Source organism: Larus michahellis, chromosome 12 (genome assembly GCF_964199755.1).
Source record: "Larus michahellis chromosome 12, bLarMic1.1, whole genome shotgun sequence".
NCBI lineage: Eukaryota > Metazoa > Chordata > Aves > Charadriiformes > Laridae > Larus > Larus michahellis.
The window spans coordinates 14,071,554-14,097,870 of NC_133907.1; the positions used below are offsets into that span (position 1 = coordinate 14,071,554).

At 41.6% G+C, this 26,317-nt stretch overlaps 1 protein-coding gene across 27 annotated transcripts in view; it reads right to left on the bottom strand.

Annotated features, from left to right (window-relative positions):
- PTPRT (protein tyrosine phosphatase receptor type T) overlaps positions 1-26,317 on the bottom strand; it is a 461,815-nt gene that overhangs the window by 142,836 nt on the left and 292,662 nt on the right. For all 27 annotated transcript variants that reach the window (XM_074605564.1, XM_074605565.1, XM_074605563.1 and 24 more), the window contains exons 8-9: positions 13,378-13,674; positions 11,929-12,038 (exon numbers count right to left, since the gene is read on the bottom strand). In XM_074605564.1, the coding sequence (XP_074461665.1) occupies positions 11,929-12,038; positions 13,378-13,674 (407 nt within the window). The remainder of the gene's footprint in view (positions 1-11,928; positions 12,039-13,377; positions 13,675-26,317) is intronic.

Here is a 26,317-nt window from a genome sequence, read left to right on the forward strand (position 1 = left end):
AAAAAGCTTTTGGCAGAATGGAAAAAGGAATCTCACCAAGCACTAAAAGGAAAAACATCCTAGACAGTAATACGCGGGAGTTCTGCGTGCATGACTTGAGTTTGTATTTTTCTTCTCCAATAAACAAACTAACAATCATTCTGCAGCCATATGCCCCTTGTGGTCTGTGTAAAAAAAAAAAAATAAAATCCCAAAACAAAAAAAAACAACCCCCACCCCACTGCATTCCATTGCTCTGCTGCCAGCATCCCAGCTGCAGGAAGAGCTGGGGCTGCAGCATCCATCAGTCACGCGTGGGAGCAGTCCTGAGCTGGAGCTCACGGAGGAGGAAAGCCCTGAACTTGCCCTGCAGCTGGGGGCCCACGCTTCTGACTCTGGAAAAGTCACCAAAATAAGCCTCAGAGAAAGGTCGTTAATTCAGGACAACATAAATCTGGATAGCAGCACCCTTCCCTGTTTCAGCAGGGTTCTGTGTTATATATTTTCTAGTTTGTATCCTCCCTCAAAGTTTCTCTCTGAGATATGGGGCTTGTAGGAGCATTTTAAGGATGACAGCAACAGCCTTGCCTTTCTTGATTCCTTCTTGTGAACTTCAGGGTTAGCCCGTGAAAGCTCTGGGACTAACGAACCACTTCTAGCAGAAGCAGCATTTCAGACTGCGGAGTGACTCTGAACTGGGAACATTTCAACAGAAAGCACAAAGATGTCGGAGATGTTAAATTTTCCAGGGATGAGACTCAGGTTAAGAAGGAACTCCTACAGTTTTCACTGGTGTGTTGATTTTGGATTTATTTTGAATGGAGTTTCACTTATGTGGGAAGATCCAAATATTCCTGAAACGAGGGAGTCTGAAATAGGAATTAACTTATACGAAGACAGGGACAGACTTTCTTTGCAGGTATCTGAAAAGGAATAGTCTTCATTGCCTCTTCGCAACATCCCCTTTTTTCCAGCTCCAGAAGATGACAGAAGCCAACTCCAAGATCAAAGCGGACACCACATGAACAAGACACTCGCTCAGCTCTCCTTCTGTCAGACTTTTACGATTCCTATAGCTCTTTGATTACCTGGTCATCACCACCGCTGGTTTTGTCATTCATCCAAGCTCCCTTGTAGGCAGCCAACAGCCTGGGCATCTTTCTCCCAAATCACCGTGCTTTCCACTGGATGATTAGGGAAACAAAACAGGGCTGGCTGATGCTGCTCCGCTTTCAAATTCTGATTTCAAGGTGATTTGTGCTCCCTTCCTCCTTGGTTTGTGAAAATGGGAAGGGATGCAAAAAGCTCTCTTCTTTCGCGTGCTTGGAGCCAAATAAGGCATTAACTTGCCTAGCACAGTACCTGCTCCGAAGTGTACGGTACGTCAGGGGGACAATCGATTTCATGGTTCTATAAAGCTGATTGAAACATGATTACACAGCAAGTCATGGGCGCCTTTTTTCTAAGACTCACCAACCGCCTGTGCTTTTTAGGAACAATTACTACTGTAGGTGACTTCGGATTGCAGCTGGGATGGACATTAGGTTCAATCTTATCAGGAAGTTTCAGACATTTGGGGTACAAGACTAAAGTTAATTGCACCAAGTGTCACACAAAAGGAATAATTTGAGCAAAGTTATCTTCTAATGAACAGGAAAGAGTTAGTGAACAGGTTAGCGAACAATTCTTCTCCAGTGCTGGACTTCAGAACTAAAGAATATATTTTATGACCAGATGATTGGGCACATTTTCTATCTTAAAACTCAGTTTAAGCCAGGCAATTATTGGTACTTACATCCCTCCCCAGCTCACTACATTTTGTCCAAGAAGTAGAAAGAAGCAAAGGCCTTTCATTTTTCCATTCTTGTACCACTTATTTGGGATTAGAAGGTTAAGGGAGAGTTAAACAGCATTTTTGCAAGTTATATTTAAGGCTGGCAACATGTGAATGTCTAAAAGCCCTGAAGAATAAAGTCCTTTAATTTAGTCACAGCACAAGCACAGCGTGGTTGGTAACAGTCTAAAAAGCCACAGCGCAGCTCTAGGAATGAATATGGAAGTTAATCTCAGGAGCCTACATGAATAAAAGAGGCCCATTTGCTCCCTAGCCTATTTACTGAGAGTCACACAAACACGGCGTCAATTAAACCTGAATACAAACACAGACAACACACACACAAGGCAGGATATAAACTGGTCCTACTGCCAGCCCTTCTCTTGACCGGGAAGAGGGATAGTGGAGCTGAGAAGCCTCATCTACTCTTCTTCTTGCTCAGACTCCTTCCTTCCTGTTAATATTTCCTTGGGACTTTATGGCTTCTTGTTTTCTATAAATACAACCAAGTTTAATGTCGATGAGAAAGGGAGGAAGAATGGAGTAGGTAACAAAGCAATTGGGAGCGCCTCAGTAATGTATTCAGGCCATTAAGGATTTCATTAGGTTTACTAAAAGGTCATTAATGATAAAATATCTTCTTTTATTTTACCTACTTCCTAAACATTATAGTCTATTCTGCCATTCAAGCTTGCACCCCACTGACATTAATTAGCATGCTATATATTAAGGAGAGTTTTTAATGAGCTGTTATTTCATATGATTTTATTGGAGAGCCTCATTGTTCAGTTTAATAGCAGAAAATGACAACTATAGAAATTGCTTTGATAGGACTGCAGCATTGAGGCGGTTATTCAATCTCCGTACTTGTTCCTCAGTTAGTTCTTGATGCTGAAAGCACGGCTTAATATATCTCATAGCGGGTTTGCCATGCTACGCTGGGCGTAGCGAAAGCTGTGGGCAATGAACAAAAACCCAAACCACCACAATGGAGCACTAACATCACTTACAGCTGCTCCGTTTGCTGTATACCATAAAGTAACAAGAGGCAAGACCCACTGATATATAAAATGTTCTTGCCACATTTATAGATAAAATAGCAGTCCTAGTCCTATCAGTCCATTATCCATTTGTGCTTATTTTCCAAGTCAAGTCTCTGTCTCACCCTGAGTCACTTTTCACGATTTCTGACAGAAGCGGTTGAATTAGAAACAAAGGGAAGAGTAAGGAATCCAGTCGTTCTCCCTGTGCTAAAACCTAGCAGCTGCCAGCACCCTTTGAAAGCCGTCCCACCCTCACTGCCAGCAATACCACCTGGATGGCAGGGAGAAGAGACATCAGGAAAAAAGAGGAACAAACAGGGAAGGCAAGAGGAGAAGGCAAAAAGGGAGGCCAGGGACTCAAAGTGACAGAGACTGGTAACGAGAGGAGGGCACAGGAAACTAAACCCAAACCCACCCCGTCCACTGGATGGAAGGCACGTAGTTAAAGACTGGGTCTAACACACACGCACAAAGAACAGCAGTTAAGATTAATTTTCCAAAAGGAACCATAATACTGGCAACTCCTCCTTTTGAAAGTGATGAGAAAATCACCTTGACTGGCTTCTCCTCTTTTACACAGCTCCTCGCAGTTGCACCAGCTAATAGGATAAAGCCACCACTTCTGAATTTTTCAATCCTATCTATTTGCTAAATTAAGCAATACTTAAGATGAAAGGGAAATAACCACCTAGGAAAGAAGTACAAACATGTATCTGTAGTTTGCTTTCAACTTAGTTAACAACTACGTTTTGGTAAGCAAGATACTGCAAGATCCGAATGTGGAATTGCTGAAGAGCTTTATCTCTATTACCGTGACCGCACAGGTACACTGGTACTCAAAAAGATTAGATGGAAGAAATGGGATTAAGACTCAATTGTTTCCCTGGATGAGCAATAAAAAGCACGTCTGAAAGAAGAAAGAATAGACCAAAATTGTATTTTTTCTAGAAAAGAAAATAAAGCGCTGGAAGGCAGAAAGACAAGATGTTCATATATCTACAAAAGGATTTTTTTTAATTTGAAATTTGTTGTAAGAAATAATACGTTTGGGTTTTTTTTTCAGTTCTTATCACTTCGTTTGGCTTAGAAAGAGCACAACACGCACACTAAAACAATTCAGTTCCTTCCTTTACAGAAAAAAAAATTAAAAAAAAATTGTTGTAGCCAAATACCTTTTCTCATTTGCATTTGATTTATATTGCTGCAAGTCTATTGGCTTCAAAAGAACAATAAAAAGGTAATCAAAGAAACTGTTGTGCTCAAGGGACCGTATTATGCTTTTATTTCTGGGAAGCTTGATAAGCAATTTTTTTAAATAGTTGATTCATACTATTTATAACACCAGAATGCCGTTTACCTGGAGGTTGTCATACATTTAAAAAAACCTGACATCTGAGTTTCTCAAAACACCCTCTCATTTTCTTATCACAATGTTACTGGAAACCATAAGACTTAAAAGAGCATCATTAACAAATGCTCCCAAATTAAGTTCATCTTGCAAGTAACAGTGAGTAGTGCACAATTAAGAATCCTATATTATTTGAAGAAATTTGTTCAAAAGCTCTTTAAGGTATTTATTCAGAAAACTATCCCTAAACTTTTACTAAGTTTAAGGTTGTGTTAAACTAATCAGGACAGGATGGAGAGAAACAACACCAAGGATAGAGCAGGCTCTTCTCAACAGGGTTTAGCAGCTGAGGGACCAGCCAGACCACATCTGGCGCCTCCTCCCTGCCGCTGCCCCCTTGGGTGGAAGGAGCACGGACAGCCAGAGCCGCTGTCCTGGGACGTACCGACAGACCCAGCAAAGTCCAATTCCTGTTATCCCCCACATCAGTTTTAAATCAACACGGCTCCAACGGACATCAGTTCCACCACAGCATTTTATGTTTCTACACGTGATAGAGGAAGGAAAGCCATCATTGTTTCAGCTGCATGTCTTGGGTTTCTATATTACTGCGCACAGGTAAATTAGGTTTTCCTTGCAGCATCAGAGAAGCCACCTTAAATGTCCTCTGTATGGCAGAGGGGTCACTCAAGCACATACTACAATTCTAGGGCTGACAGGGAGCTTATAAGCCATATTACTTTATTAAACAGCATGGAAGGGGGAAAAAGGGCTCTCTGTGGGATTCTGCTGACTGAAAGAAAAGCTATTTCTTGTCACCTTGTGCTCCTCAAATTTCGCTGGAAAGCCGTCTCACCGAGCCCTGCCTCGTCCCAGAAACAGAACAGCAGCGTCTGTGGCTGACATGGCACCCCAACCTGCTACGAAAGCGAGCAGTGGATTTTCAGCCCTTCTCAATTGCCAAAAAAAAAGATAATAAATCAGTGCAATCAGTACCATTAATTGTCCAAATTCTGGCCTGAATCCTGACTAAGTGGGGCCCAGAACATTGGCAGCATCTAACCAACCTGTCCACCAAGTGCTCAGTGAAAGCTACAGTCAGTGACCATATAATAAACAATTTCTCTTCAGCCAGCCCAGGCCTCTTCCAGTGCAATTCTGCGCAAAAAGCCATTAACTACCGAACTAATTTAGCTGGGTATATCTGCACGGCTTTCCTTAGGTGTCATTGAGAGGATGAAGCAGCCTACTACAGAGCTGCCAGAGATTCAAACTTAAACAGATTATACATGGCCACACAGTTTCGTTGCTAGTTTAGATTATTAAAGAATTCTAATTCAACATAGTACAGATGCAGTAAAACACTTATTCTTCGTGTAATTAACTTTCATGGACTCTGGACAAACAATATACTGCAGTGCAAGACACCATATAAATCCAGTGTCAAAGGAAAACAACATTAGCGCTGCAGATGAGCAGAGAATAATATCCAATTGTGTGAAGACAGCATTGTCAAATGCCCTTACAGAAGAGTGATAAAGCTACGACCGAATATACAATCCTTAATTGATCATTTCCTGGGTTTTCAGCACTTAACAATGTCTCCGTAATGTTCTCCCAATGTTCAGCTCCACGCCGCAGCCAGCTGTGTGTAGCGTGGAGTTCCTTCAGCGCACGCTTAGGGAGCGTAAGCGAGAAAGCTCCATCCCAGGAGTATCATGCATCCACGGAAGGCAATTGAGAAGCTGTAACATGATTGATTTTCATGGGAACATTCAAAGCCACTTCTCACTGAAGGCAATTTACAAGAATTGTCATCTTTCTATTATTTTGACTGTAGAGCTTTATATAAATTGGCTGCAAGATTTCGTGGTTGTTGCTTTCCTTCTTGTGGGAGCCATTTTTCACCCTTCACCAAAAAAAAGCCTTTAAATAAACAAACAAACGCCTAAGCCAAGTCGAGTTCCCAACCCTTTCAGCTTTTCCAGGAAACCTTTTTTTCTCTACACCTTTTCGCAGGGAAGATGTTATCCTAAAAATGTCAGGTTTCATGAATAGCTTAAAAAAGCGCTATGAATAAAAACGCACGCATATCCGTACAGCGGATAGCTATCACAGCAGATAATCATGCTTTATGTTAGAATAAGTATGCACTTTCAGGGGTCAAAGGTGGAAGAAATTTGTTTCCACCCTATTGTAAATGCAGGCAGTGCATCCCACAAATATTGACCTTATGCATGACCCTCTAAGAGGCAGTTTCCACGTAACAACCTCTCTTGCAGAGAAAAAGTGTGTGAACTGATGGAGGAGAAATGGTATATTGGCAACTAGAGAGATGATGAAGGGCAGCTGCAATTTTACATGGCAACCAAGAGGATCTGTAACCTCTGAAGTGCAATTTAAACTCAAATCCACCGGGATTAGAGGAACTAGGCACCAAGCATCCCATTAAAGAGCTGAAATTGTATATGAAAGTCCCGTATATTATCATCCCTAGCATCTAAATGAAGATCTACGGCATTTCAGAAACAGTGACACAAAACTAGCTCGTTAGAAGCTGCAAATGCACCCTTATTTTTCCCAAGACCCTCGTGCAACCCACATAGGATTTAATAATAATAAAGATGAGAACTTAAATGATTACAAGACTACACCTTCCAATATTTAAAAAGACAGCTTGCTGTTTAAACATTGCTTTTAGGCACGGCTCACTGAAAGGACTTCAACAGTCCGAGAGTCAATTTTCCAGCCAAGCAGCTTCTGGGACTGTAATACATTATAACAATGCCTGCCCCCGAGTAACGAATACCTTTGAACGGAACACTAGGTGGTGGGTGGGGTTTTTTTTCTTCTTCCTCTTTAAGGTAGAAATATTCTAAAACCTGACAATTCTAAGGAATAGATTACAAAAGAAAAATGTATTTCAAAGGTAAAAGAAAGCCAGCATCACTTACTGAGTGCACCCATAAGCTTCCAGCTGCCCAAATGGACAATGAAATGCAGATATAAATAAGTTTTGTTTATTTACATTTTCAAGATTAAATGCAAGTTTGCACAAAATATCTCGGTCTGCACATGTATCTGAAGCGCTTCAATTTGGATTATGGAAGAAATGCTTGAGACCTTCTCACATCATCTAAAAGGAGGAGAATTTAAGTGCCAAAGCTGGTCCATGACCTTAAATTAGATTACTTGTTCCTGCAGCCCAACACCAGTATAGGTCTTCCTGCTGTTTGATGGTGGTTTGACTTTACACATACTTCGGATAAAATAAAATAAAAGAAAGAAAATCTTTGTTGCATGTCTTTGTACATGAAGGCTTTGAAGCTGAACTCCCACACAGTATAGGCACAATAAGCAGCATTTGATTATTAGGGATTTTAAAGCATAGCAGCTTTTCAGGACTGGTAAAAAAAAAAAAAAATAAAAAAATCAACAACTTGTGGTGTGTTCTGTCTGCCAGGAGACTGAAGGGGGGACAGGACTTATTACAATATTATTCGATTCTGCCACTCACAGCTCGCTACGAGAGACAGCTGTAAAAACGCCTCTTCCATGAATGTCACATGCAAAAGCATCTCTGTAGAGCATTCTACCCAAATCAACGTACCAGCAAAATCCATTACCGCTGTTTAGCTGTGTTTCTGAACACAGACTGATCTCCTTGTCTCATCTAAGTACCTACACACCTCGAAGCTACCTGGGGACCTGACTACAGCTCCAGCTCTTCAGCGTTATCTCCGATGCACAGCTTACTGGGAAGAGCAGCCCGTGCATCTCGCCAACGGCTGGACCTGACTTGCACAGAGCAACCGCCACCTACTCACCGGGCACACGCTCGTCTTAATAAGACTTAATAACTGCTCCCCTAACCCCCCCAGAATGAACCGTACGCACCGTCTCACCTTCTACATGGCTCACATCCTAAACTTTTCAGCTTACTGATTAACTGACCTGCAATTCCCGCAGCTTTCCAAGTTCCCTTGAACAAGAGGTTTCCGCTCCCTAGAAACAGACTGCAATTACGTACTGATTTGGGGATCTAGAAGGTTCCTTTGTTTAAAAATCCAGCTGTGGCTGTACCCAGTGAAACAACTACTTCTCCAACTGAACACGGGGGGGTTTAAGCCAGTTTTAAATGCAAGGCTATTGCCACCTTTATTAAAAGACTACAATAGCAGTTTGAAGGATAAATATCAATCAGAAGAGACTTGCGCAAGTCAAAAAGGTTCATTAAGGTCCTTCCATTTTGTTTAGGCTCTTTAGAAATATTCAGTCATTATGGAATTAGGGCTTCTGGCTGCCAAATGACTTGCTGAGGGTTGCGCTGCTGAATTTCAGCCCAGTTGGCATGTAAGCGGTGCGCGTGTGAACTGCAACAGCAATTTGTGCGATATGGAAGTCTGCCTGGCAGGGAACCGAAAGAATGATTAGGGATCGGAGAAGAAAATCTGTCCCAAGGAAGAGCAAGTGAGATGGAAGTAGAATAGACAGTGTGTTTCTCTGGAAGCATTTCAGAAGCTTAAACAAAACTTTTTTTAACAGAACTAGTGAGAAAATAGTGTCCAGACACAGTCAATCAGATCTCGATCGTGAGTGTAAGGAGGGAACTACTACTTAGGAGAAGGAGGAGGGGTTTTTATTTGTTTTTATTAGGAGGGTTTGTGCCCAAGGGAGTTTGAGAGATTGTCACTTGCACGATACCTCTGTGTGAATCGAGCCAGGTGTAACACAGAACTTGACACCACTATATCAAACTCCTAAAGTGGTATTTCTCGATCTGTACTTCACAGGGCATTTTACTTTAATAAATGTTGGAAGGTTCTTGGGTTTGTTTCTCCCGAATGACAGTGACAGAACTGCAGTGTTTCTAGATAGTTGCAAGTTTGCTACCACATCACCGAGCCTCTCGGCTCCTGGCGACGGAGCAGCGCTGCCGGTCCGAGTTTCAGGAGTGTGCTCCCTGCAGAGACCTCATCAGAGCTGCACAAATTCACGGTTTGACCTTTTTTCTTCTGCTGTCGCTAATGCCTTCTGCTTCTACCTGGATTGGTACCGTAGCACCACAGGAAAGAACTGAAAACCTATCAGAGACTAACTACAAGCTTTTTCCCCTCCCCCCCTCTTTAACCAATAGGTCAGCTGAACTCTGTAGAACCAGTGTAAGACCATGACGATACTGAAAAATGGCTGAACCCTGTCTAAAATAACAGTTTGGAGGTCATTACTACTGAGGAATTACTTTGGTGCTAGACACGTGGCATGAAATGTTGAAATAACACCAGTGGAGACAAAGATGCAGGTTTAAGTGTCTATAGTAGACTAGGGATTAAGTAAGCAATACAAAAGATGCAACTACGTGGACAATACTGGAAGTTTCTCAGTATTTTTAGGAAGATTTAACTTCAGTGGCATGTACCAGGACAAGATGTTTCCATGCACATACCTGTGCTTTATTTACTGAGCAATTTCAAACCCAGGATCTCCTGTTACTTGCATTCATATTTGCTTGTGAGAAAGATTTCAACAGCCTGACAACTACCCCGAGAACGCTCTGGCCGTCTCTCCAGGTTATGTGTAACTGCTCATCTGTATGTTTATCTCCAGCTGATGAACTTGTCTCAGGGTGCCACAGAGAACGGAAACGGTCTGTATGAATTGTCACACGCAAGAAGGGAGCAGAAAGGAAAGCACTTCCCTTCACGACAACCTCCAGGCACTCCGGGTCTCCTGGTGTTTTTAACGCTTGGATTTTCATCCTTTTGGAGATGAGGCAGAGGGGAAAAAGGAGGAAGAGTTTGAATTCGCTTTGACTTCTCTTTGGCTTCAGCTGCCAAATATGCATAGAATCATTATCAGAAAAGAAGAATTTGTTTGTGCCTCCACTGAGACTCGAGCAATGATATGACTTGAGGGGCAAAGGCACTGTCATGATGCATCACTACCCTGGAGGCATGAAAGTGTCTCTATGCAGCTGCTCAGCCAGAAAAGCTACTTGGGTTGCTGAAGTCCTTTCAATGAGCTCAGCCCAAGGCAATATTTTAGTATGAAACTGCCTCTTTAAAAATTAAAAGGAGTTATTTTTGCATCATTTGACTTGGATTATTTTAAATGTGTTCCATTATAGGTCACCTGTATTACCAATAAAATAATGAATTTGCAACTGATTCTATTCAGATTAATCCCTTAAAAATAGACAGCTTTACTGCATAGTTCCTTACACAGACCCAGGATAGTTTGCAGTATGCCTTCATAAACATGAAATTGCAAGGGTTAGTTGTGTTCTAGTACAGACGGCTGGTATGAAACTGCATAGATTTCCACAAGTCTCTCAATAGTGACCAACAAAAAATGACTCCTTACTTTTAGGTCAAGGATTATCGCCTGGTTGAAATGACGCAAAATTAGCAAGAGAAATTTCTATTCGTGTATTTAGTCTTCCTGTATCAAATTCAATCTACCCTTTGTGAGCAAGCTGGAGAGAGGACCTAAAAGTGCTGTTACATTTAAGCCCAGGAGAAAGTTGCCATCTCTTGCTCATGCTGTAGCGCAAGAGCTCACTGATGTTAAACCTGCTTTATTTTGTCCATTTGACCACCACTGTGCTAGAGACAGACAGCGTTGGCAAGGAGATCTCGGAGCGTCATGTCATAAGACGTGCTGTTCCAAACTGAGAAGCTGGATGGGAAGAGGAAAGGAGCAGAACTTCAGCGGCAATGGCAGAATTGCTTCTTGCACCCATGCAAAATAACTTTGCTATGTTCTCCCAGCATAAAAGAGAAAGCAAAAAAGTAGTTCTTGCCCCTCTGTATCAGAAAATGCTGCACAAGCCCACAGTGAGGATTTCTACATCATCATAAAGGCAAAATTTTTTTCCACTTTTTCTAATCTTACTGTGGTAAATGCTGAACCTGTAAAGTGTAACACGCTCAGCCAGCACTGGTGCACTGCTTTCTGCTATTTAATAAAAGCGCCTTTACCTTCTCTCGTAGCACTGTGTCTCATTTCATGCAATCCTCTAAAGCGGTCCTCCTTTTATATTCCTTTTCTGCATATTTGGGTGTACCTGACATTATGGATGCAGTCTCACCAGAAGCACAGACAACAGTAATGCTTCCTTACTTTAACAAGAAATATCTCCTCTGATACACTCTAGAATCACATTTAATGTTTTTTGGTCATCCAGCATAGGATGGTCAGTGATCATCCTATAACCTGCTGTATATTTTGTTCGGTGGTGGAGAAAATGGTTGGGCTGGACAGATGTATCATTGAAAGATTCAACAAGAACACTATAAGATAAGACTTTATGTCTATATTCTGCTGAGACTGCCAGGAAGGCTTAGGGATATTGGAAAGGTAGAGAGGAATTAGTTGCTGTATTTAGGTATAAAATGTAACAGAAGTTTACCTCAAGAAAAAAAGGAAAGAAAACAGACCTCGGAGATACTGCAGAAGAAAAAAGAGCAGGAATTGAACACCCGAGACATGGGGGGAATATATGGTTCTCATTTTGCCACAAATATTGGTAGAGAAATCTTTTCTCTTCTTTGAACTGGAAAACTTTTTCAGTGACAGCAGCAGACTATCTCGAAGACTCTTATCTATTTTAATCAGGCTTCCTTTAGCACCTGCTGAAATCTCTCAGAGCTCAGGATTGGCTTAAACACATATGAAAAGGGCCCTGTGGCATGTATTCCTTGACAACAATCTGTTCTCCTCACCTCATAGAGTGTAATGATGCCATTTGTCTCATTTGGAGGCTTCCACTGAACATAGATCTTCTCTTCAAAAGGTCCTCCCTGGATGGATTCCAAGGGAACGGGTCCAGGAACTACAGGAAAAAGAAAAGTTGTGTTAGAAGCAACTACCAGCTCCAGCCGCACATATGTCAGAAGACACCAAGAGGCCACCAGACAGGAAGTTCAGAGTTGAAAATAAAAACCATAAAAATAATGTAATTAAAAAAATCCTCAAGGCATTACAATTACCAAGGTACTAACAATATGAAAGGCCTCTTCTCAACATTTGGTTCACATAAGAATACCCTAATGGAACCACTAAGTGATAAATAAAACCGGAATCCATGCAAATACGAAGCTAATTTCAGTACGTCCTTACCCCAGTACAGCCCAGCAGCAGTAGGGAATTTAATTTATCCTGCTCCGCCCACACAACAGCAAAGCTCTATCCACCTAAACAGCCAGACTGCACCTTGGCATAAAGATGCTACTGGGCTGCACACTTTTATCGATATCAAAGATTGATTTCCTTAGTAAAGTAACAATGCAAGATTCATATTTCATTATGGTTACAAGGCCAGCTAAAAAAAAATCCACCTACTCAAGCAAAATTTTAATGCTGTGGAAGATAACTAACTAAATGCAGTCCCAAAAGCCTCTTGTCTGATAAAAAAACCTGATCATTTTTCTTAAAGATGTGCCATCGTCTTATGTCCCCCCATATGATATACTGGACTGCTAGAGCCACTTTCAGCTGGGAGAAACTTAAGACAGCAACTCCCTACAGCTCTGGCAGAGGAAGAACACTTCTTTTTTAACACATTAGAGAGAATGGAGACTGGCAGTCTACACGAGTCCTTGGTCTGAAATAGCTCTGATGGGATAATAACAGTTTAAAGCTTTCCATCAGTGCTTCTGGAAAACAAGCCTTTTGAATCAAGAAGAGAAGAGTTAGCACCAAAGGAATTTAGCTTCCGAGACGTACGCAAAATGCTATGTCCAGAAGACCAGCATTAAGAAAATCTACACTCACGAAACAAAAAAATTATACTTCTTTTGGGGACAGTGATGTGAAGGCACAAGAAAAATCTACAAATGCCAGGATTACGTTTGCCCATATAAAGGAATCCGCTCTGTAGGTCCTGGGTAGTTCAGAACATGCCTTCTGTAGACTTACACCTACCGCTGTTCAGTAACTGCTCAGACTGGCGTTTGTCATTTCCAAGCTCTTCAGGGAGCCCTGCCCTTTCAAGAACGCGTCTGTGAAATGGAAATTATTTACACCTACAAATTTTACTTGCATAACACACACACTGTACAGAGAAGCCATTTATAAGTCTGATGGGACAGAGGGTTACGTCGTTATTGACAATTTCAAAATATTAGTCTTCCCCAAAAAACAAGCAAGCCAGCCAACCCAACAGAACTCACCATCTTCCTCAGTCTGCACAACCAACTCCTCACTTTCCATTTTGCCCTCCGGGTTGGAGAGGGCTAACCTCAGCCGGATGGTCATGAAGGGCCGAAGACCTCGCAAGGTGTAGTGGGAAGAAGTTTGGATGAGTTCCTCTGCCTCAAATTTTTGCTGGTTAAACACATACTGGTACTGGACTGTGAGATTGTAGCTGTGGCAGCGGGTCACCGCATAACCAAAGGGCTCCCACTGCAACGTCAGCTGCCGGGAGCGAATATCAACAACTTCCACATTCTGCGGCCCATGGACGGGATCTGTGAAACAAGCAAAGAAAAAAAATCAAAAGAAATAATTTTATATTAAAAGAAGTCAGTCATCCATTACTATGCCTCCTTCCATATTGACAGAGTGTCTAAGTATGTTCTTGTCTTTACAAATTAATGTCAGCTCCACAAATGTATTCCGGGTCCTGAGTTTTCCCTGAAAACCACCTGTCACAGGCCCCTAAACAGTGGTCATGCTCCCGATTCCTATGAAACCTCATTGAGTCCAATAAAGGCAGCGTGATTCCCAGAAGTCTCACTTCTTCATTATTTAAAAAAAAAAAAAAAAAAAAAAAGGTAGCTGATGGTCTGCCCGAGGTGTCTAAATGCCTTGGTGAGCCCAGCCCTAAGAGATGCACATACATAGGGAATGGCTGCCAGAGCAGGAATGAACTCAAGTTTGCCAGCTTTCTGTTCAGCTACGCAGTCCCTGCACCCTCCCGCCCACCCTAAACCCATTCTGCTCAGAGTAAAGCACGAGAGTGTAAGAATCGAGATTAAGAGCCTGACTGTCAGATCGCCAGCAATCCCACACCTACTGCCCCCTCAATTTTTTAAACTCCGGAATGTTTTGGCAATGGGCATAGGAGCAGCTCATGCCACTCCTTCAGTAAGTTTTCTGAGTCATCTCAACCTCATTCCAATAAAACTTTTATTTCAGATCGTATCAACGCCTCGGCCCCACCAAAGTTTCATTGCTCTTTATTATTCTTTCTACAGTATCTGACTGAGGTACAGTTTGAATATTCATGTGTAGGATTCATTTTCACCTGCTGTTCCTTAATTTATTTTTAACAGCATAACTCAAATGCTCTGACTACAGACTCTGCCCTTTATATAAAATATAAATGCATGCGCCGCTAGACATGCAGATATAAAGAATGAAGGATGAGTGAGTAAAATCAGTGTCTGAGACATGTCAGATGGTAATAACACTACCCATGTCAGAGTTTGTTTATCTGACATTTCTTCAACTTGCGGACCTTGTTTGCTTTTTTGCTTAATATATAGCTACGCAAGGTAATTAGAAAATCTATAACTTCACATAAAGTTTCTTGATTTGTAGCACAATTCGGTGTTTCGCCCACTTCGCATGTTCTCTCACGATTTTAACCTATGAAAGGAACGGAACATTTTCATGGAAACAAAAAAAAAGTCACAGGGACTCCCAAATACTAGATACACTTCTTTGAAAGGTAATTAAAGTGGAGAAAAAGCCTTCTGGTAATTCTTGAAAGTAAAGCACGCACCAGCCATACCGACTTCAATCTACTAATGCATAAGCAGAAAAAAACCACTATAACAATCAACATATTCCGTATTACTTCTAAAAAAATCCTAGTGACTGGAAATGGGAAAATAGCTACTTCTGAAATTAATCTTTAGACACACGCACATGCAGACACTTTTGAAATATGATGCGTATTAAAGGACCAGGGGTCTAAATCTAGCAACTGGCTTAGGATTCTATATAAGTCATGTAATTCCCTTAGCATCCAGAAAGCAGCTCTAAAATGACATTCGTTAGTAATGTGTGTGTCAAAAAAAATACAATTTAGAGATCAGAAAGTTTGTATGCATAAATATACATATATATACTTAGCACTAGGTGATAGTCATTCCTTTACTATAAACCCATGAAAAGAACATTTCTGCAGATTAATTGTACAGATAAATAAGGTGAACAAAAGAATGGTTCTGTGAAATCTTTCAGCCTCTGGAACTGTAAAGGTAAGCACAAGCCTTGTTGCAAGATGCACTGAAAGAAAAGGAAACCAAAAGCAGATGCTTGTCCTTCAGAACTCTCCATTACACCAAGTAACCAAACTCCAGACCCCAACCCAGAATGTGGCTGAGGCACAGCAAAAACATTTCACGCCAAGACAAGAACGTAGCTGAAAATGGCAATTAACCTCCATGTTAATGTTATAATGGTTTTTTTTCAATTGCAGTTATTTTCTAAGTCAGTCATGTTATGGAATGAATAGGTAATTAGCGGATGTTTGGTTTATTGATGTCAGACGTGCTGGCTTTATCAGTGGGTAAGGAACAACTTTGACTCAGCATCATCTCACCATGTAACATGTCCAAAACCTGGACCATGGAAGACGACCTGCAGTTTTTAGCTTGCTTTCTCATTTTGTTCACATTTACTCTTTCTTACCCGGAATTGTAAGTCTCGGGACCTGCCTTGTACCAACCAGTTTCTAATTCTGCTCAAAATTTCACTGTAAATGCTTTAAGATACATTCTGAGGCCTTTGTTTAGTCTTTCAACACAGTCTTTTCAATAGAGTAACCGGCCTATTAACAGATTACTTTGAGTTACAAAGTGAGAATCTAAAATACAGATTCCAAACATAGTCCAGACCTCATCGCACAGTCACAGAACATACCACGTTCTCACAAGAACTATCTGTTCTCAGGCTGATAATCCTATAATGTGCGATTTTTTCAGTGAAAAACTGAGATGAGGATGCTGCAGTTCACAGTGAAAGCAGGAAGGGGATGCAGGTTTCAGAAATACCCACAGCCTGAGGCATCTCCAACGGCAGATGCAGGGACTTGGCATCTAATGGCCACCTTCTGAGCAAAGGGGGAATAAATCAGTAACTAAAAACTATTGAAACTTTAGGTTTAGAGAGGAAGAAACCAAATTGGAATTAAATCAACAATAAGAAGCTGGAGTGGAAACATTTATATTCACTCTGGCTCCCTTCTCTCAGTTTCTATCTCCTTTTTCTGCAAATCGAGACTATGTCATTTTGACAATGTTTTCCAGTTGCCACACTGATTTCCTCTGCCGCGTAAGCCATTGAAACTCATTTTCAAAGATGAGATTTTGTACTGTTGTTTTTAAAAGACAGTGGTCCTACTACCTTCTCCATTTAATTCCTTCCCCATTTTAGCTTTGTAAGAACACAATCTCAAAAGGTCTGTAGTACCTGTCCCTGGGACTCTGCTGTCTAACATCACCTGGTTTCCACTGTGTTGTAATAATGTATTTTCCCCAAAAAGAAAAAAGAAAACTAAACATGTTTATAATTGATCTACAATCTTCTAGTAGTGGTGATTATTTAAAACTGGACGAATTGCTCCATTTTTGTATTCCTGGAATTACAGCTTCCAAATAATGTAAGAAAAAAAATCTGAAAATTATTAACCTTGTATTTAGTTAGTGTAAGAATATCTGCTAATATGTATCTCAACTTCAGCTGTACAAAATTACCTACCAAAGCAAGACAGAAACAGACCGTCCCAATTTGAATACTTCGAGATCATATACAAGACAGCATGGTGTAACCTACATAAATGGAAGTAAAATTTTCTCAGTGTTCTGAGACCCTGGAAAAAACAAAGGAAATTCTTGGGAGGCCCGAGCAGTGAAACAGCTGCCACCGAGCGAGTAAAGCTGCTCTTGAACCCACGCAAAGGAAATTGCGGCCTCTGGGATTTCACTGTGCGAATGCTGTATTTTTATTTGAGCCTGATTGAACTATTAATTACATTTTGAAAGTTGACATCAAAATCAAGGAGTGAACAGTATTTTTTAATGCCACAGCTCACACCGATGCTTCGATACCTGTCGTTACTCTGGTCGGCTGCCGCATACTCTCAGCAGGCCAGGAACCTTTCTAAAGCTCTCGTGATGTACAAGTGGCCCGAACGGAAACAAACTCTCCCCAGAGGTCCTTCAGCTGTGCTGCCCGTCATTTTTGACCCAACAGTGACTTGCAACGATCACAAATTGCATTTTCTGCTATCACAATTTTAAAGAAAAGTTGACTTTTATGGCTGGTTTTGCTCTTTCCTTGTCGAGTGTTACAGATCTCGTTTTGTTCACTGTAGGCAAGGTGAGGTGTAGAAAGGCAAAGGTTGACTTAGATTATTAATAACAATTGTCTCTGCTTTATACCCCTCCATCAAGAGAAGAACAGAGAGGAATGGAAGCAATGGCGAAACGCTGGGGTTGGAACATGAAGCTCAAGTTGAGCAGTGAAGTTAAATGGCGACCATCAGCTGTTGCCCCCAGGTTAACTACCTGCTGCAGGAGCCTAATTGCAAGAAATTGTGCTGTCAGTAAAGGCACGACATTGGGCAGAAGATGTCCGTACTTGTCTGAGGCCCCATGCCCATGTCTCCTGACCCTACGGAGAACAGGAGGCAGAGTTTATTAGCAGTGCAGGTGTCCACTGATTAAATTCTGTTTCGCAGCAGTAGGTTACAGAGACCAAGAATGCACAAGGGGAAGAAAAATGAGCGTGACAGGTACAGCAGCTTTCTGTGAGTCCTGAACTGATGTCTTCAGACAAAGAAAGAGAAGGAAAATAGGTGAGAATCCAATTCGTGTCTTCCCCTCAACACTCCCACACTTGAGCTCATGAGCCAGTCACACCAACCAGAGCAGGTCAACCAACATCTGGGCAGCCCAGTAAGGTCCCCATCCCTTCCTCCAAGGCAGACTGGGAGGAGACACAGGGAAGACTGGGTGCATTGGGAGTTGATAATAAGACCAAAACTTGTGTTCTCCCAACTACCAGCACGGTACAATCTCTCTCTGTAGCCCAGAAAATATTTAATTTCATTTTAATTTACAAAATATAAATTTGGTAGTATCACAGAACAGCTGAGAACTTCATAGAGTATTTCAGTCTCACGATAAATTGAGACAGTGGCCACTTTTCATGCAACAGCAACAAAACTCCTAATGACGGTGAATCAGCAATTAGGCTGTTTCCTTTCTGGTTTTCAAAGACATTGTTCTTGTTCTACAGATAGAAACCAAACAGTAAAGTAATCTGTCTGACAATGATTTTTCTCTAGATATTACATTAGAGCTGAAGCCTTCTCTATCTCACCTCTATTCCCTATTTCTCCTCTTCCTCCTTAAATTTCCACAGGATGAAACATAACTAGGGAAAGACACCCACTATCAAAAAACGTAGCAAGATAAACAGAGCAAAAGCACTCAAGTGGTTTGCCTTAAACGCACAATTCGTGTGTGTGATGGTTCAGAATAAAACAACCACCTCTACAGCGCATGCTGCTCGTCTCTTCAAAGAGACTCTGACAGATGAGCTGTTCTATATGCACCTTCCGTCTCAATGTCCTACACGTGGACATTTCAGGATGGCGGACAACTCTGTCCATCCCCGAAGTGCAGCACGTCTCTCTCTGACAGAGCTCCTTTGCTGAGCGTCACAACTCACCCAGCTGCTGCCCATCATATTTCAATGCCTCCCCAGCCTGAATACGCTATAAATGCCTTTTCAGACATGAGAGATAAAAACACCGATTAAACAGAGTCTTTCAATCCTGTAAAAGTGTTTTGGCTTTGCCCTTTTCTGCACAAAGAACATTTCCCTAGTATTTGGAACTAATTTTTATTTTTTTTAAACCAGTTTGGGTACCATCACTGGTCCAAAAACAGCGCAGACAAAGCTGAACGCAGGCAATTATAGAGAACGGCATGTTCCGAGAGAAGCCTTCCAACAGAGAAATGAGAAAAAAAGGAGTGAGATTGATACAATAAAGTCACCACAGAACAACCAACCTGTTTGTTGAGATACCTGCAATCAACTATGCCCCAAGTCATACACAAAGAACCAGGTGTCATTATGGCTGATGAACTGAAATAAGCTATTTTATGGCATTCTCTGAGCAATGAAGGAGGAGGAGCCCAGCGACACAGATGCATCTATTATAAAAGAAAGGTTAAATAAGTTAGACAATGGAGGATGTGCTTAGATAAGCCAGGGACTGAGCTCTCTCAACAGTTAACACGACCCTTTTACTTCAGTTCACAGCACACTGACTTCATTTTTTGATTGATCTGGTTTTGTTTTGGTATATTACAACACCTATTAACCATCCTCTGATCTCATAGTTCAACCCTGTTAAACAAAAAAAAAAAGAAAAAAAGAAAAAAAAAGAAAATAATAATAAAGAATCCACTCAAATGCCTTTGAACTGAGCCCAGATCTACCTGATGTTTGAGAAACTCGGCAGACCTTTTAATTTGTCACAAAATGTGGCTGTCACTCTCATGGACTAAAAATCCACAGGGTGGCCAGTGCCCAAGGTGGAGGAAAAGCCAAAAGCTGCCGGAGAGCAGCACCACCTACCTGTGCTCGCTCCAGCGGCATCCAGAGCTGCCAAGCCCTCACTTGTAAACAACTTCAAGATAATTAAGCACTACTTTTTAAAACAGGTTTATTAGCATCTGTTTAAATGAAATTTTTTTTCATTATGGTACGAAACGGTAAAATGAAAGCTTTCTTCCTCTTATACCTAAAACTATTGTTCCCTAACAAACTTAAAAATAATAATTTAAAACAACAATAAGGGGTAATTACTGGTTTTATTAAAAACATCTATCACGGATACACATAGCAGTAGTATTCCATGTCTGGGAACAAAATGTACATTATTGAGCATTTTGATGATTAAATACAAAAGCATAATTAAATATGCTAATGAAAGTGAGATTACAAAGGAGGTAAGCCACTTGTTTTGTGTCAAACGAAAGTAAAATGTGCATTTTTCACAAATCTACTTTATTATGTATAAATAAAATATTTATTTTAACTATTTATTTTACTGTTGCGTATGTGCATTTATTTTTATTACCTCTTCCTCTGTGTACTTCTGCTGTTATCTTCAAGTGGAATAAGTGGAAAAGATTATACTAACGTATAAGGTAGTTCCTGACAAAACATACATTATCTCCGTAAAAATAAATAAAGTAATCAAAATAGCAGGTAAAAGAGAGGCTTCCTCTCCACAGCCATGGGTCTGCTGAATTCTTGCGGGCGGCAGAGAAAAGCACTGCTCTTGCAGGTAGGCTTCCCTCATTTGTAACTGGGGCTTCCTTTTATGTCTGTGCAGTCAGCGAGATAAATTCTCTATGTTCTTTTGGAAACTTGTTTTTCCAAAACAAAAATTAAAATCTCCAGTTTAACTTTTGATCTGTTAAGAAGCAGCTATCAGTTGACGAAGCATTGGCTTTGCAGGTGCTACTGAAATCTCCTCGTTGCTCTAAACCACTGGAGACTTGTCCATTTTCTCAAGATTCCGGAGCAGCAGCAACTCCGTTTTCACCAGCTATGGGAACCCCTACAGGAGGAATCTCTCTGTGGTGGGCACTAGCTGATCCCCTGTACCTGATGGCATCTAAAGGGACTGTCTCTCTACAGCACGCCATAGTGGCAAAAGAAACACGACCCAAACCAAACCAACAACATTTTCAATTGCTAAGAATACTAAGATTGGATAATCACTTAGATCAAAGTAGCACATGTCACAACCATAATAATGTTAGAGAAATGGGGAGTCCTCAGGAGCAGGTGGTTGGAAATTCAGCTAGTGGAGGAGACAGACTGGAACTCTGTGTCAACCAGTTTCTTTTCCCACTTGTTCCCTTAACTAGACCAAGAGACTTTCAAATTCCTGCAGCTGAGCACTAGTTGCAATGTACTCCAGAAATACATTTTTAGAAAGGGTCTAGATACAATTTATAACCATCTGCTTAATTCTAATTTCAGGCTCATGCCTTGCTTCCACGAGGGCGCTGAAGCCAGCAATGCAATGCCATTAGTGCCATGGATGGTTAGCTATTATGTGAATGTGCATATTCGAACAAATGTTCATTTCCAAATGCTATAGATACTCTGTGGGATAGTGGAGGACAGATAAAGTTTGCGCCGAACAAAATCAATGCACTGCATTTAGCCCAATAATTGCCTTTTTCCTAGGATGCGGTTGCACTTTTGACTCAAACAAAAATGAAGCAGAATAAATTTACGCCAGAGGAAAGTGCGAGGGGAGCAGAGTATGAGGAGGAGAACCAGCACTTCTTTCAGACCATTTATATCTGATCGGCATGCCACTAGGAAAATACTCTTACAGGATTTCAATACAAGCATGATGTATGAGAAAATACAGCCAAACCAGTTCTTCAGAAACACTGTCGAGCCTATAAAGAGAGTGTAGCTCCTAACACCGCCAGGACTCTTAGTGTAACCTCAACATACAGGCCATAGTGTCAGGATTACAGCAGCCTTGTTAATACCCCACAACACACATTTTTAAAAGTCTCATTGAAATTCAAGTCTGTCTTTTAGCCCAAGCATACCTTTTTAAACTCAGCAACCTTCTTTTTTTTTTTTTTAAAAAAAAAAGGCAACTGGATTAATTGCCTGCTCAGAAAATGACTCAATTCTAAATGATTCCAAATTGTTCCTAATACCTGTAATCTCCCTGCTGCCACACGGCACTCCTGCACTACTGCAGGTTTCTATCACCAGACACGCTTGGGGTTTGCTCTCTGCTTCATGCTCTGCACCCCAGGAGGCATGAATCTGCAATAGCCACGGTGCCGCTCCTACGGAAAGGCCAAGGAGCTGGTGGAGTCTCCGCTAGGCTCACAGTAGAGCTGATTTTATCCAGGAAAATCCCCCAGGTAAACTTCAGATCACTTGCTTCATGAACTTTGAGGAACTTCTGGTTTTGTTGTTTAAAAACAAACAAACAAACCAACCCCCAAGAAGTAGGATTGTTCACCAAAGAATATCAAATTATTGCTGTTCTCTTTTGCTCAATACTACCTTGTAACAGAAAGCTGTAATTTCCCATTCCCTAATCCCTATTTGCTGTGCGGGCCTGGACACATCCTTTAAACCACTTCTCAGCTCATTTGCATAGCAAAGCAAGCGATTAGCAGCCAGCTACAGTTTTACAAGAGTATTAGCACAATTTAATTACTGGTGATGGAAGTCACTGGCAAGGGCCACCACTGCACCAAGCCGCGTGTACACGTACGGCGTGCGCACATCCGCCCCCCACACGGCCAGTTCCACGCCAGGAGCATCTACAGCCGCCCCAGAGAATGAAACCAGAGTCTGCCATGAAAAAACTTTCTGCAGTCCTCAGAAGGAAAAAGATGAAGGGTATAATAAAGACCACACACAGCACGTTGCTGTTCAGTTTTTAAGCTTCCCTACAAAGTCCTATACCGATACATTTATCTTGAAACTAAAAATCTGAGCCCTGGTTTTAACGTGCACAGGAAGGTCAACCCTCATGGACCTAAAGGTACAGGTGTAACTCTGGACTGTCTGTATGACAGAAAATGGTCACGTCCTCATTTAGAGGCACATGGAAATGGAGAGGTAGATTTATAGCTCTGCTTTCTTCCTTCCTCTCTCCCAGGTAGCAGCAGGGAACCGGTCTTGCACTAGCTAGGAAATGAGATTCACAGTGACAAAAGAGCCGTGTGCTACCACAACCAGTAACTCCGACACAAAACGGAGCCAGCCCGTGGAAGGCCTTGGGCTGACTGTCTGCTTGCACATGGACGGCAGCCAAAGTGAAGCTGGATCGCAGAGAGTCACATCTGGTTCTGGGGGTGCACTGCCCTCACCTTTGGGTTCCGAAACACAGATGAGTGAAACAAGGTTTACAGCACTACTTAAAATCACAATGCTAATGAGCAAGTTAGTTAGTCATGCCCTAAAAGCTAGGGAAAGGCTCATTTGTCTACATCGAGATCTTTAGAATGTTTTTTTTTCCTGGGTGAATTAAGTCTCTTGCACTGGCCATTTGTTACTGCATATAAACCCCAAAGAACTGAAGTGGAAAAAAAGCAGTGCGTTTTGTCTTCGGCGACTATGGCTTGATTCTTTGCTGCCATGGCTTTAACAACAAGGCTAGAAGGAAGTAGATGAGCATTCATGTGTGAAAAAAAGCCTATGTTTTTAACAGAATTAGGCAGCTGAGCTCATTTCCACCCCATTAGGATCACTCTATGAGACAGTGCTGCCAATGAAAGCGCAAGAGATTAGTTTTCCCCTCACTAGCTTAAGCAATGCTCTGGGCGCCAAATACAGATCGCGACACTTTTCAGGGATATTGCAAAGCTCGTGCAGGGAACTGATCCAGATCCTGCCTTTCAATTTCTCAGCAAAGCCATTTCCACACAAATGCACCACTGTGCCCTGAAAGAGTTTATTTTGAAATGGGAAGAGGAGAAAGGAGGTAGATGCTTATTGGAAATCCATCCTCTGCAAGTGTGTTAAGGAAAGCTAAGAGTTTCTAAGAAAAGATCTGTTAATATGTCACCGAAACATTCCAATAACTACTGCCGCAGCTTGGCACCACAGGTCTGCAAGTTATAACAGCGTTTATGGCGAGAGACACTTTTTGCTCCTTTAATATACCATTGCATTTATATAAAGAAAATACTGTGCTCCTAATTTCATTTTCTTCTAATATTCCTACCTAGAACATGTGCCGAAAAAGTCAGTTTGACGGTTGGTTGTCCTCCAGCTGTTAATTATTTCCTTCTGTTCAGAGCAGAGGGCAAGTAAGAAGGGCAGAGAAAAAAATAGTTGCTGCTTTACTATTAAAATAACAGTATTCCTAACAGAGATGTGTTAGCATTTGCTCCCTAGATGGTTATAATTTATCTGGAGAAGCAGAAGATTAGTAATGTCAGGGATCTCCAACTGGCATCCGTTCAGCTCTTCTCTCTCAGGATTTACAGATACAACCACTTTCTCTTCCCTCTTAATCTTCAGAAAATCTCCTACGAAACTTAAAATCCAAGACCATTACAGCTACAGTGTGAAGCGACCAAATGTTGGGTCCAGTTAGAATTAAGGCTGCATGGACAACGTGAATTTGGTATGATTTGTGCCTATGCACTCTGCCCAAGGACTTGTAGAGATTTTTACACGTCTATGGTATCAGGGGACTCAAAAGGAGCTCATCCAACCTCTTCAGTATCCTGGTGACTTCCTATCCAGCAGCTTCCCTTTAAGGGTAAAACACCACGTGTTCAGGCCTGACCATTGCAGTACCCAAGCACCTCCTGTGACTCCTGCCTACGGGCTACTACATGGAAATAGTATATTTCCCCACAGGAGCGCTGGCTCCCCCAAGTACACAAAACATCTTTAGCTCAGTGTAAAACAGATGCAAGTGTGAACACAACCTGCCAACTAGGTGAACTAATGGTCCGACTAGCAGATAGCAGAAGACTGCAGCCATTTCTGTCTTCAGCTGTGCCAGTGGGTAGCAAAAGAATCGCAAGACTTTGGTTATGGTTGAGAACATTTTCTACCAACCACCTGTTCTTCTACTCTTTCACTCTTTCTTGCTCCATACCCTCCACTACCACTCTTTCTTCTTCCTACCTCAGCCCAGTCTTTTCTCCACTCCAGCACTTATTCCATTCTCAAAGTCCTCAGCTACATCTGCTCCTAAGACTTCTTATTCCAGTCTGAGTTGCCAGCCCATCCCAATCTACTCCCCTTCAGGGACTGCAGCTCCTCATGAGACTGGGTTCCTGACCCCTGTCAGATACTGGGTCTCAGTCTCAGACCTTGCTCATATGTTCCTTCTTCATCCTCAAAAGACAGCCCAGCTCCCTCTCCTGCTCTTCACGTCCAGCTGCCTTACACAATTATCTTCCTCAACTCCTTCTCCCAGTTCCTCTCTAAACCTACTTCGCCATTTCCCTTCTGCCAACACATCTCATCAGCTAAGTTCAAGTCCAGCAGATTTCTCTTCCAGTCTGACTGAGCACAGCAAAGAAAGTATTTTCGCTAGAAGATTAAGGATCCTTTCTCTTCTAATAGTGGTTTTAGCCTTGGACAGGACAAGAGCAACTTAGAGGAACTGAAGACTTTTGAAAATTTAGCTACTATCATCTGTGAATTTTCTACTGTGGAAAATGGACTACAATTCTTCCTTCTCACCTAATTCAATCACACAGACAGATTGTGGGGGGTTTTCATGTGGACAGGAGAGAAAAAACAAAAACAAAAACAAAAACAACAAAAAACCACAACCACCAAAAAAACCAAGCCTCCAGAAATTCCACCAGACTCCAGAGGAAAAGGTTAGCCTTACAGATACATCAGTAGCTTCCTCCAGAAAATATAGACTTAAGTTTAAAAATAGAACAAGCATGAGCAAAACCTATGTTTATCTCCTTCCTGGAATTGGTTGAAGATTCCCAAAGCATCCATCACACTGGGGGTTTGCTTACCTTTAAGATTTTCAGCCATAATGACAAAGTTTGACAGGCCCTAAAGAAATGGTCCTTACTTGGGGCCATAGAGAGTTTCAGGCAACAGACCATACCTCTGCTCCACCTCCAACCTTTGCGGGTATTTCCTCTTTGCATCACAGTCTGGGTAATGGAAAGAGTCTTCATCTATATTCTGAGGCAAACTTCCTGTGTAGGCAAACCAAAGCTTCATACAAGAGTGCAACGTTCAACTTGCTTTCATATTTAGACTTTAAGAACCTGGAACATGGATTCCCTTTCTCCGTGTGCCTACCGTAGCATCTCACACAAAGGTGAGGGGGACTATCAAAATATTTATTAAAGAATGCATATGAAATTGTTAAAAAGTAAATAATAACAGATTAAAAAATAATGTAAGATCCAAGATCACTGGAAAACACTGCAGAGGAAAGGAATATAAAGGACCCAACATTTCTCCACATATCACAGCCAAGATGCGAAAACGCTCAATGGAGGAAGCGTGCCCAACAACTGCCTACATTGCTACTACGTCTAACGGAAGCATTAGTCCTTCACTTTCATTATACCTCCCAAAAGAACA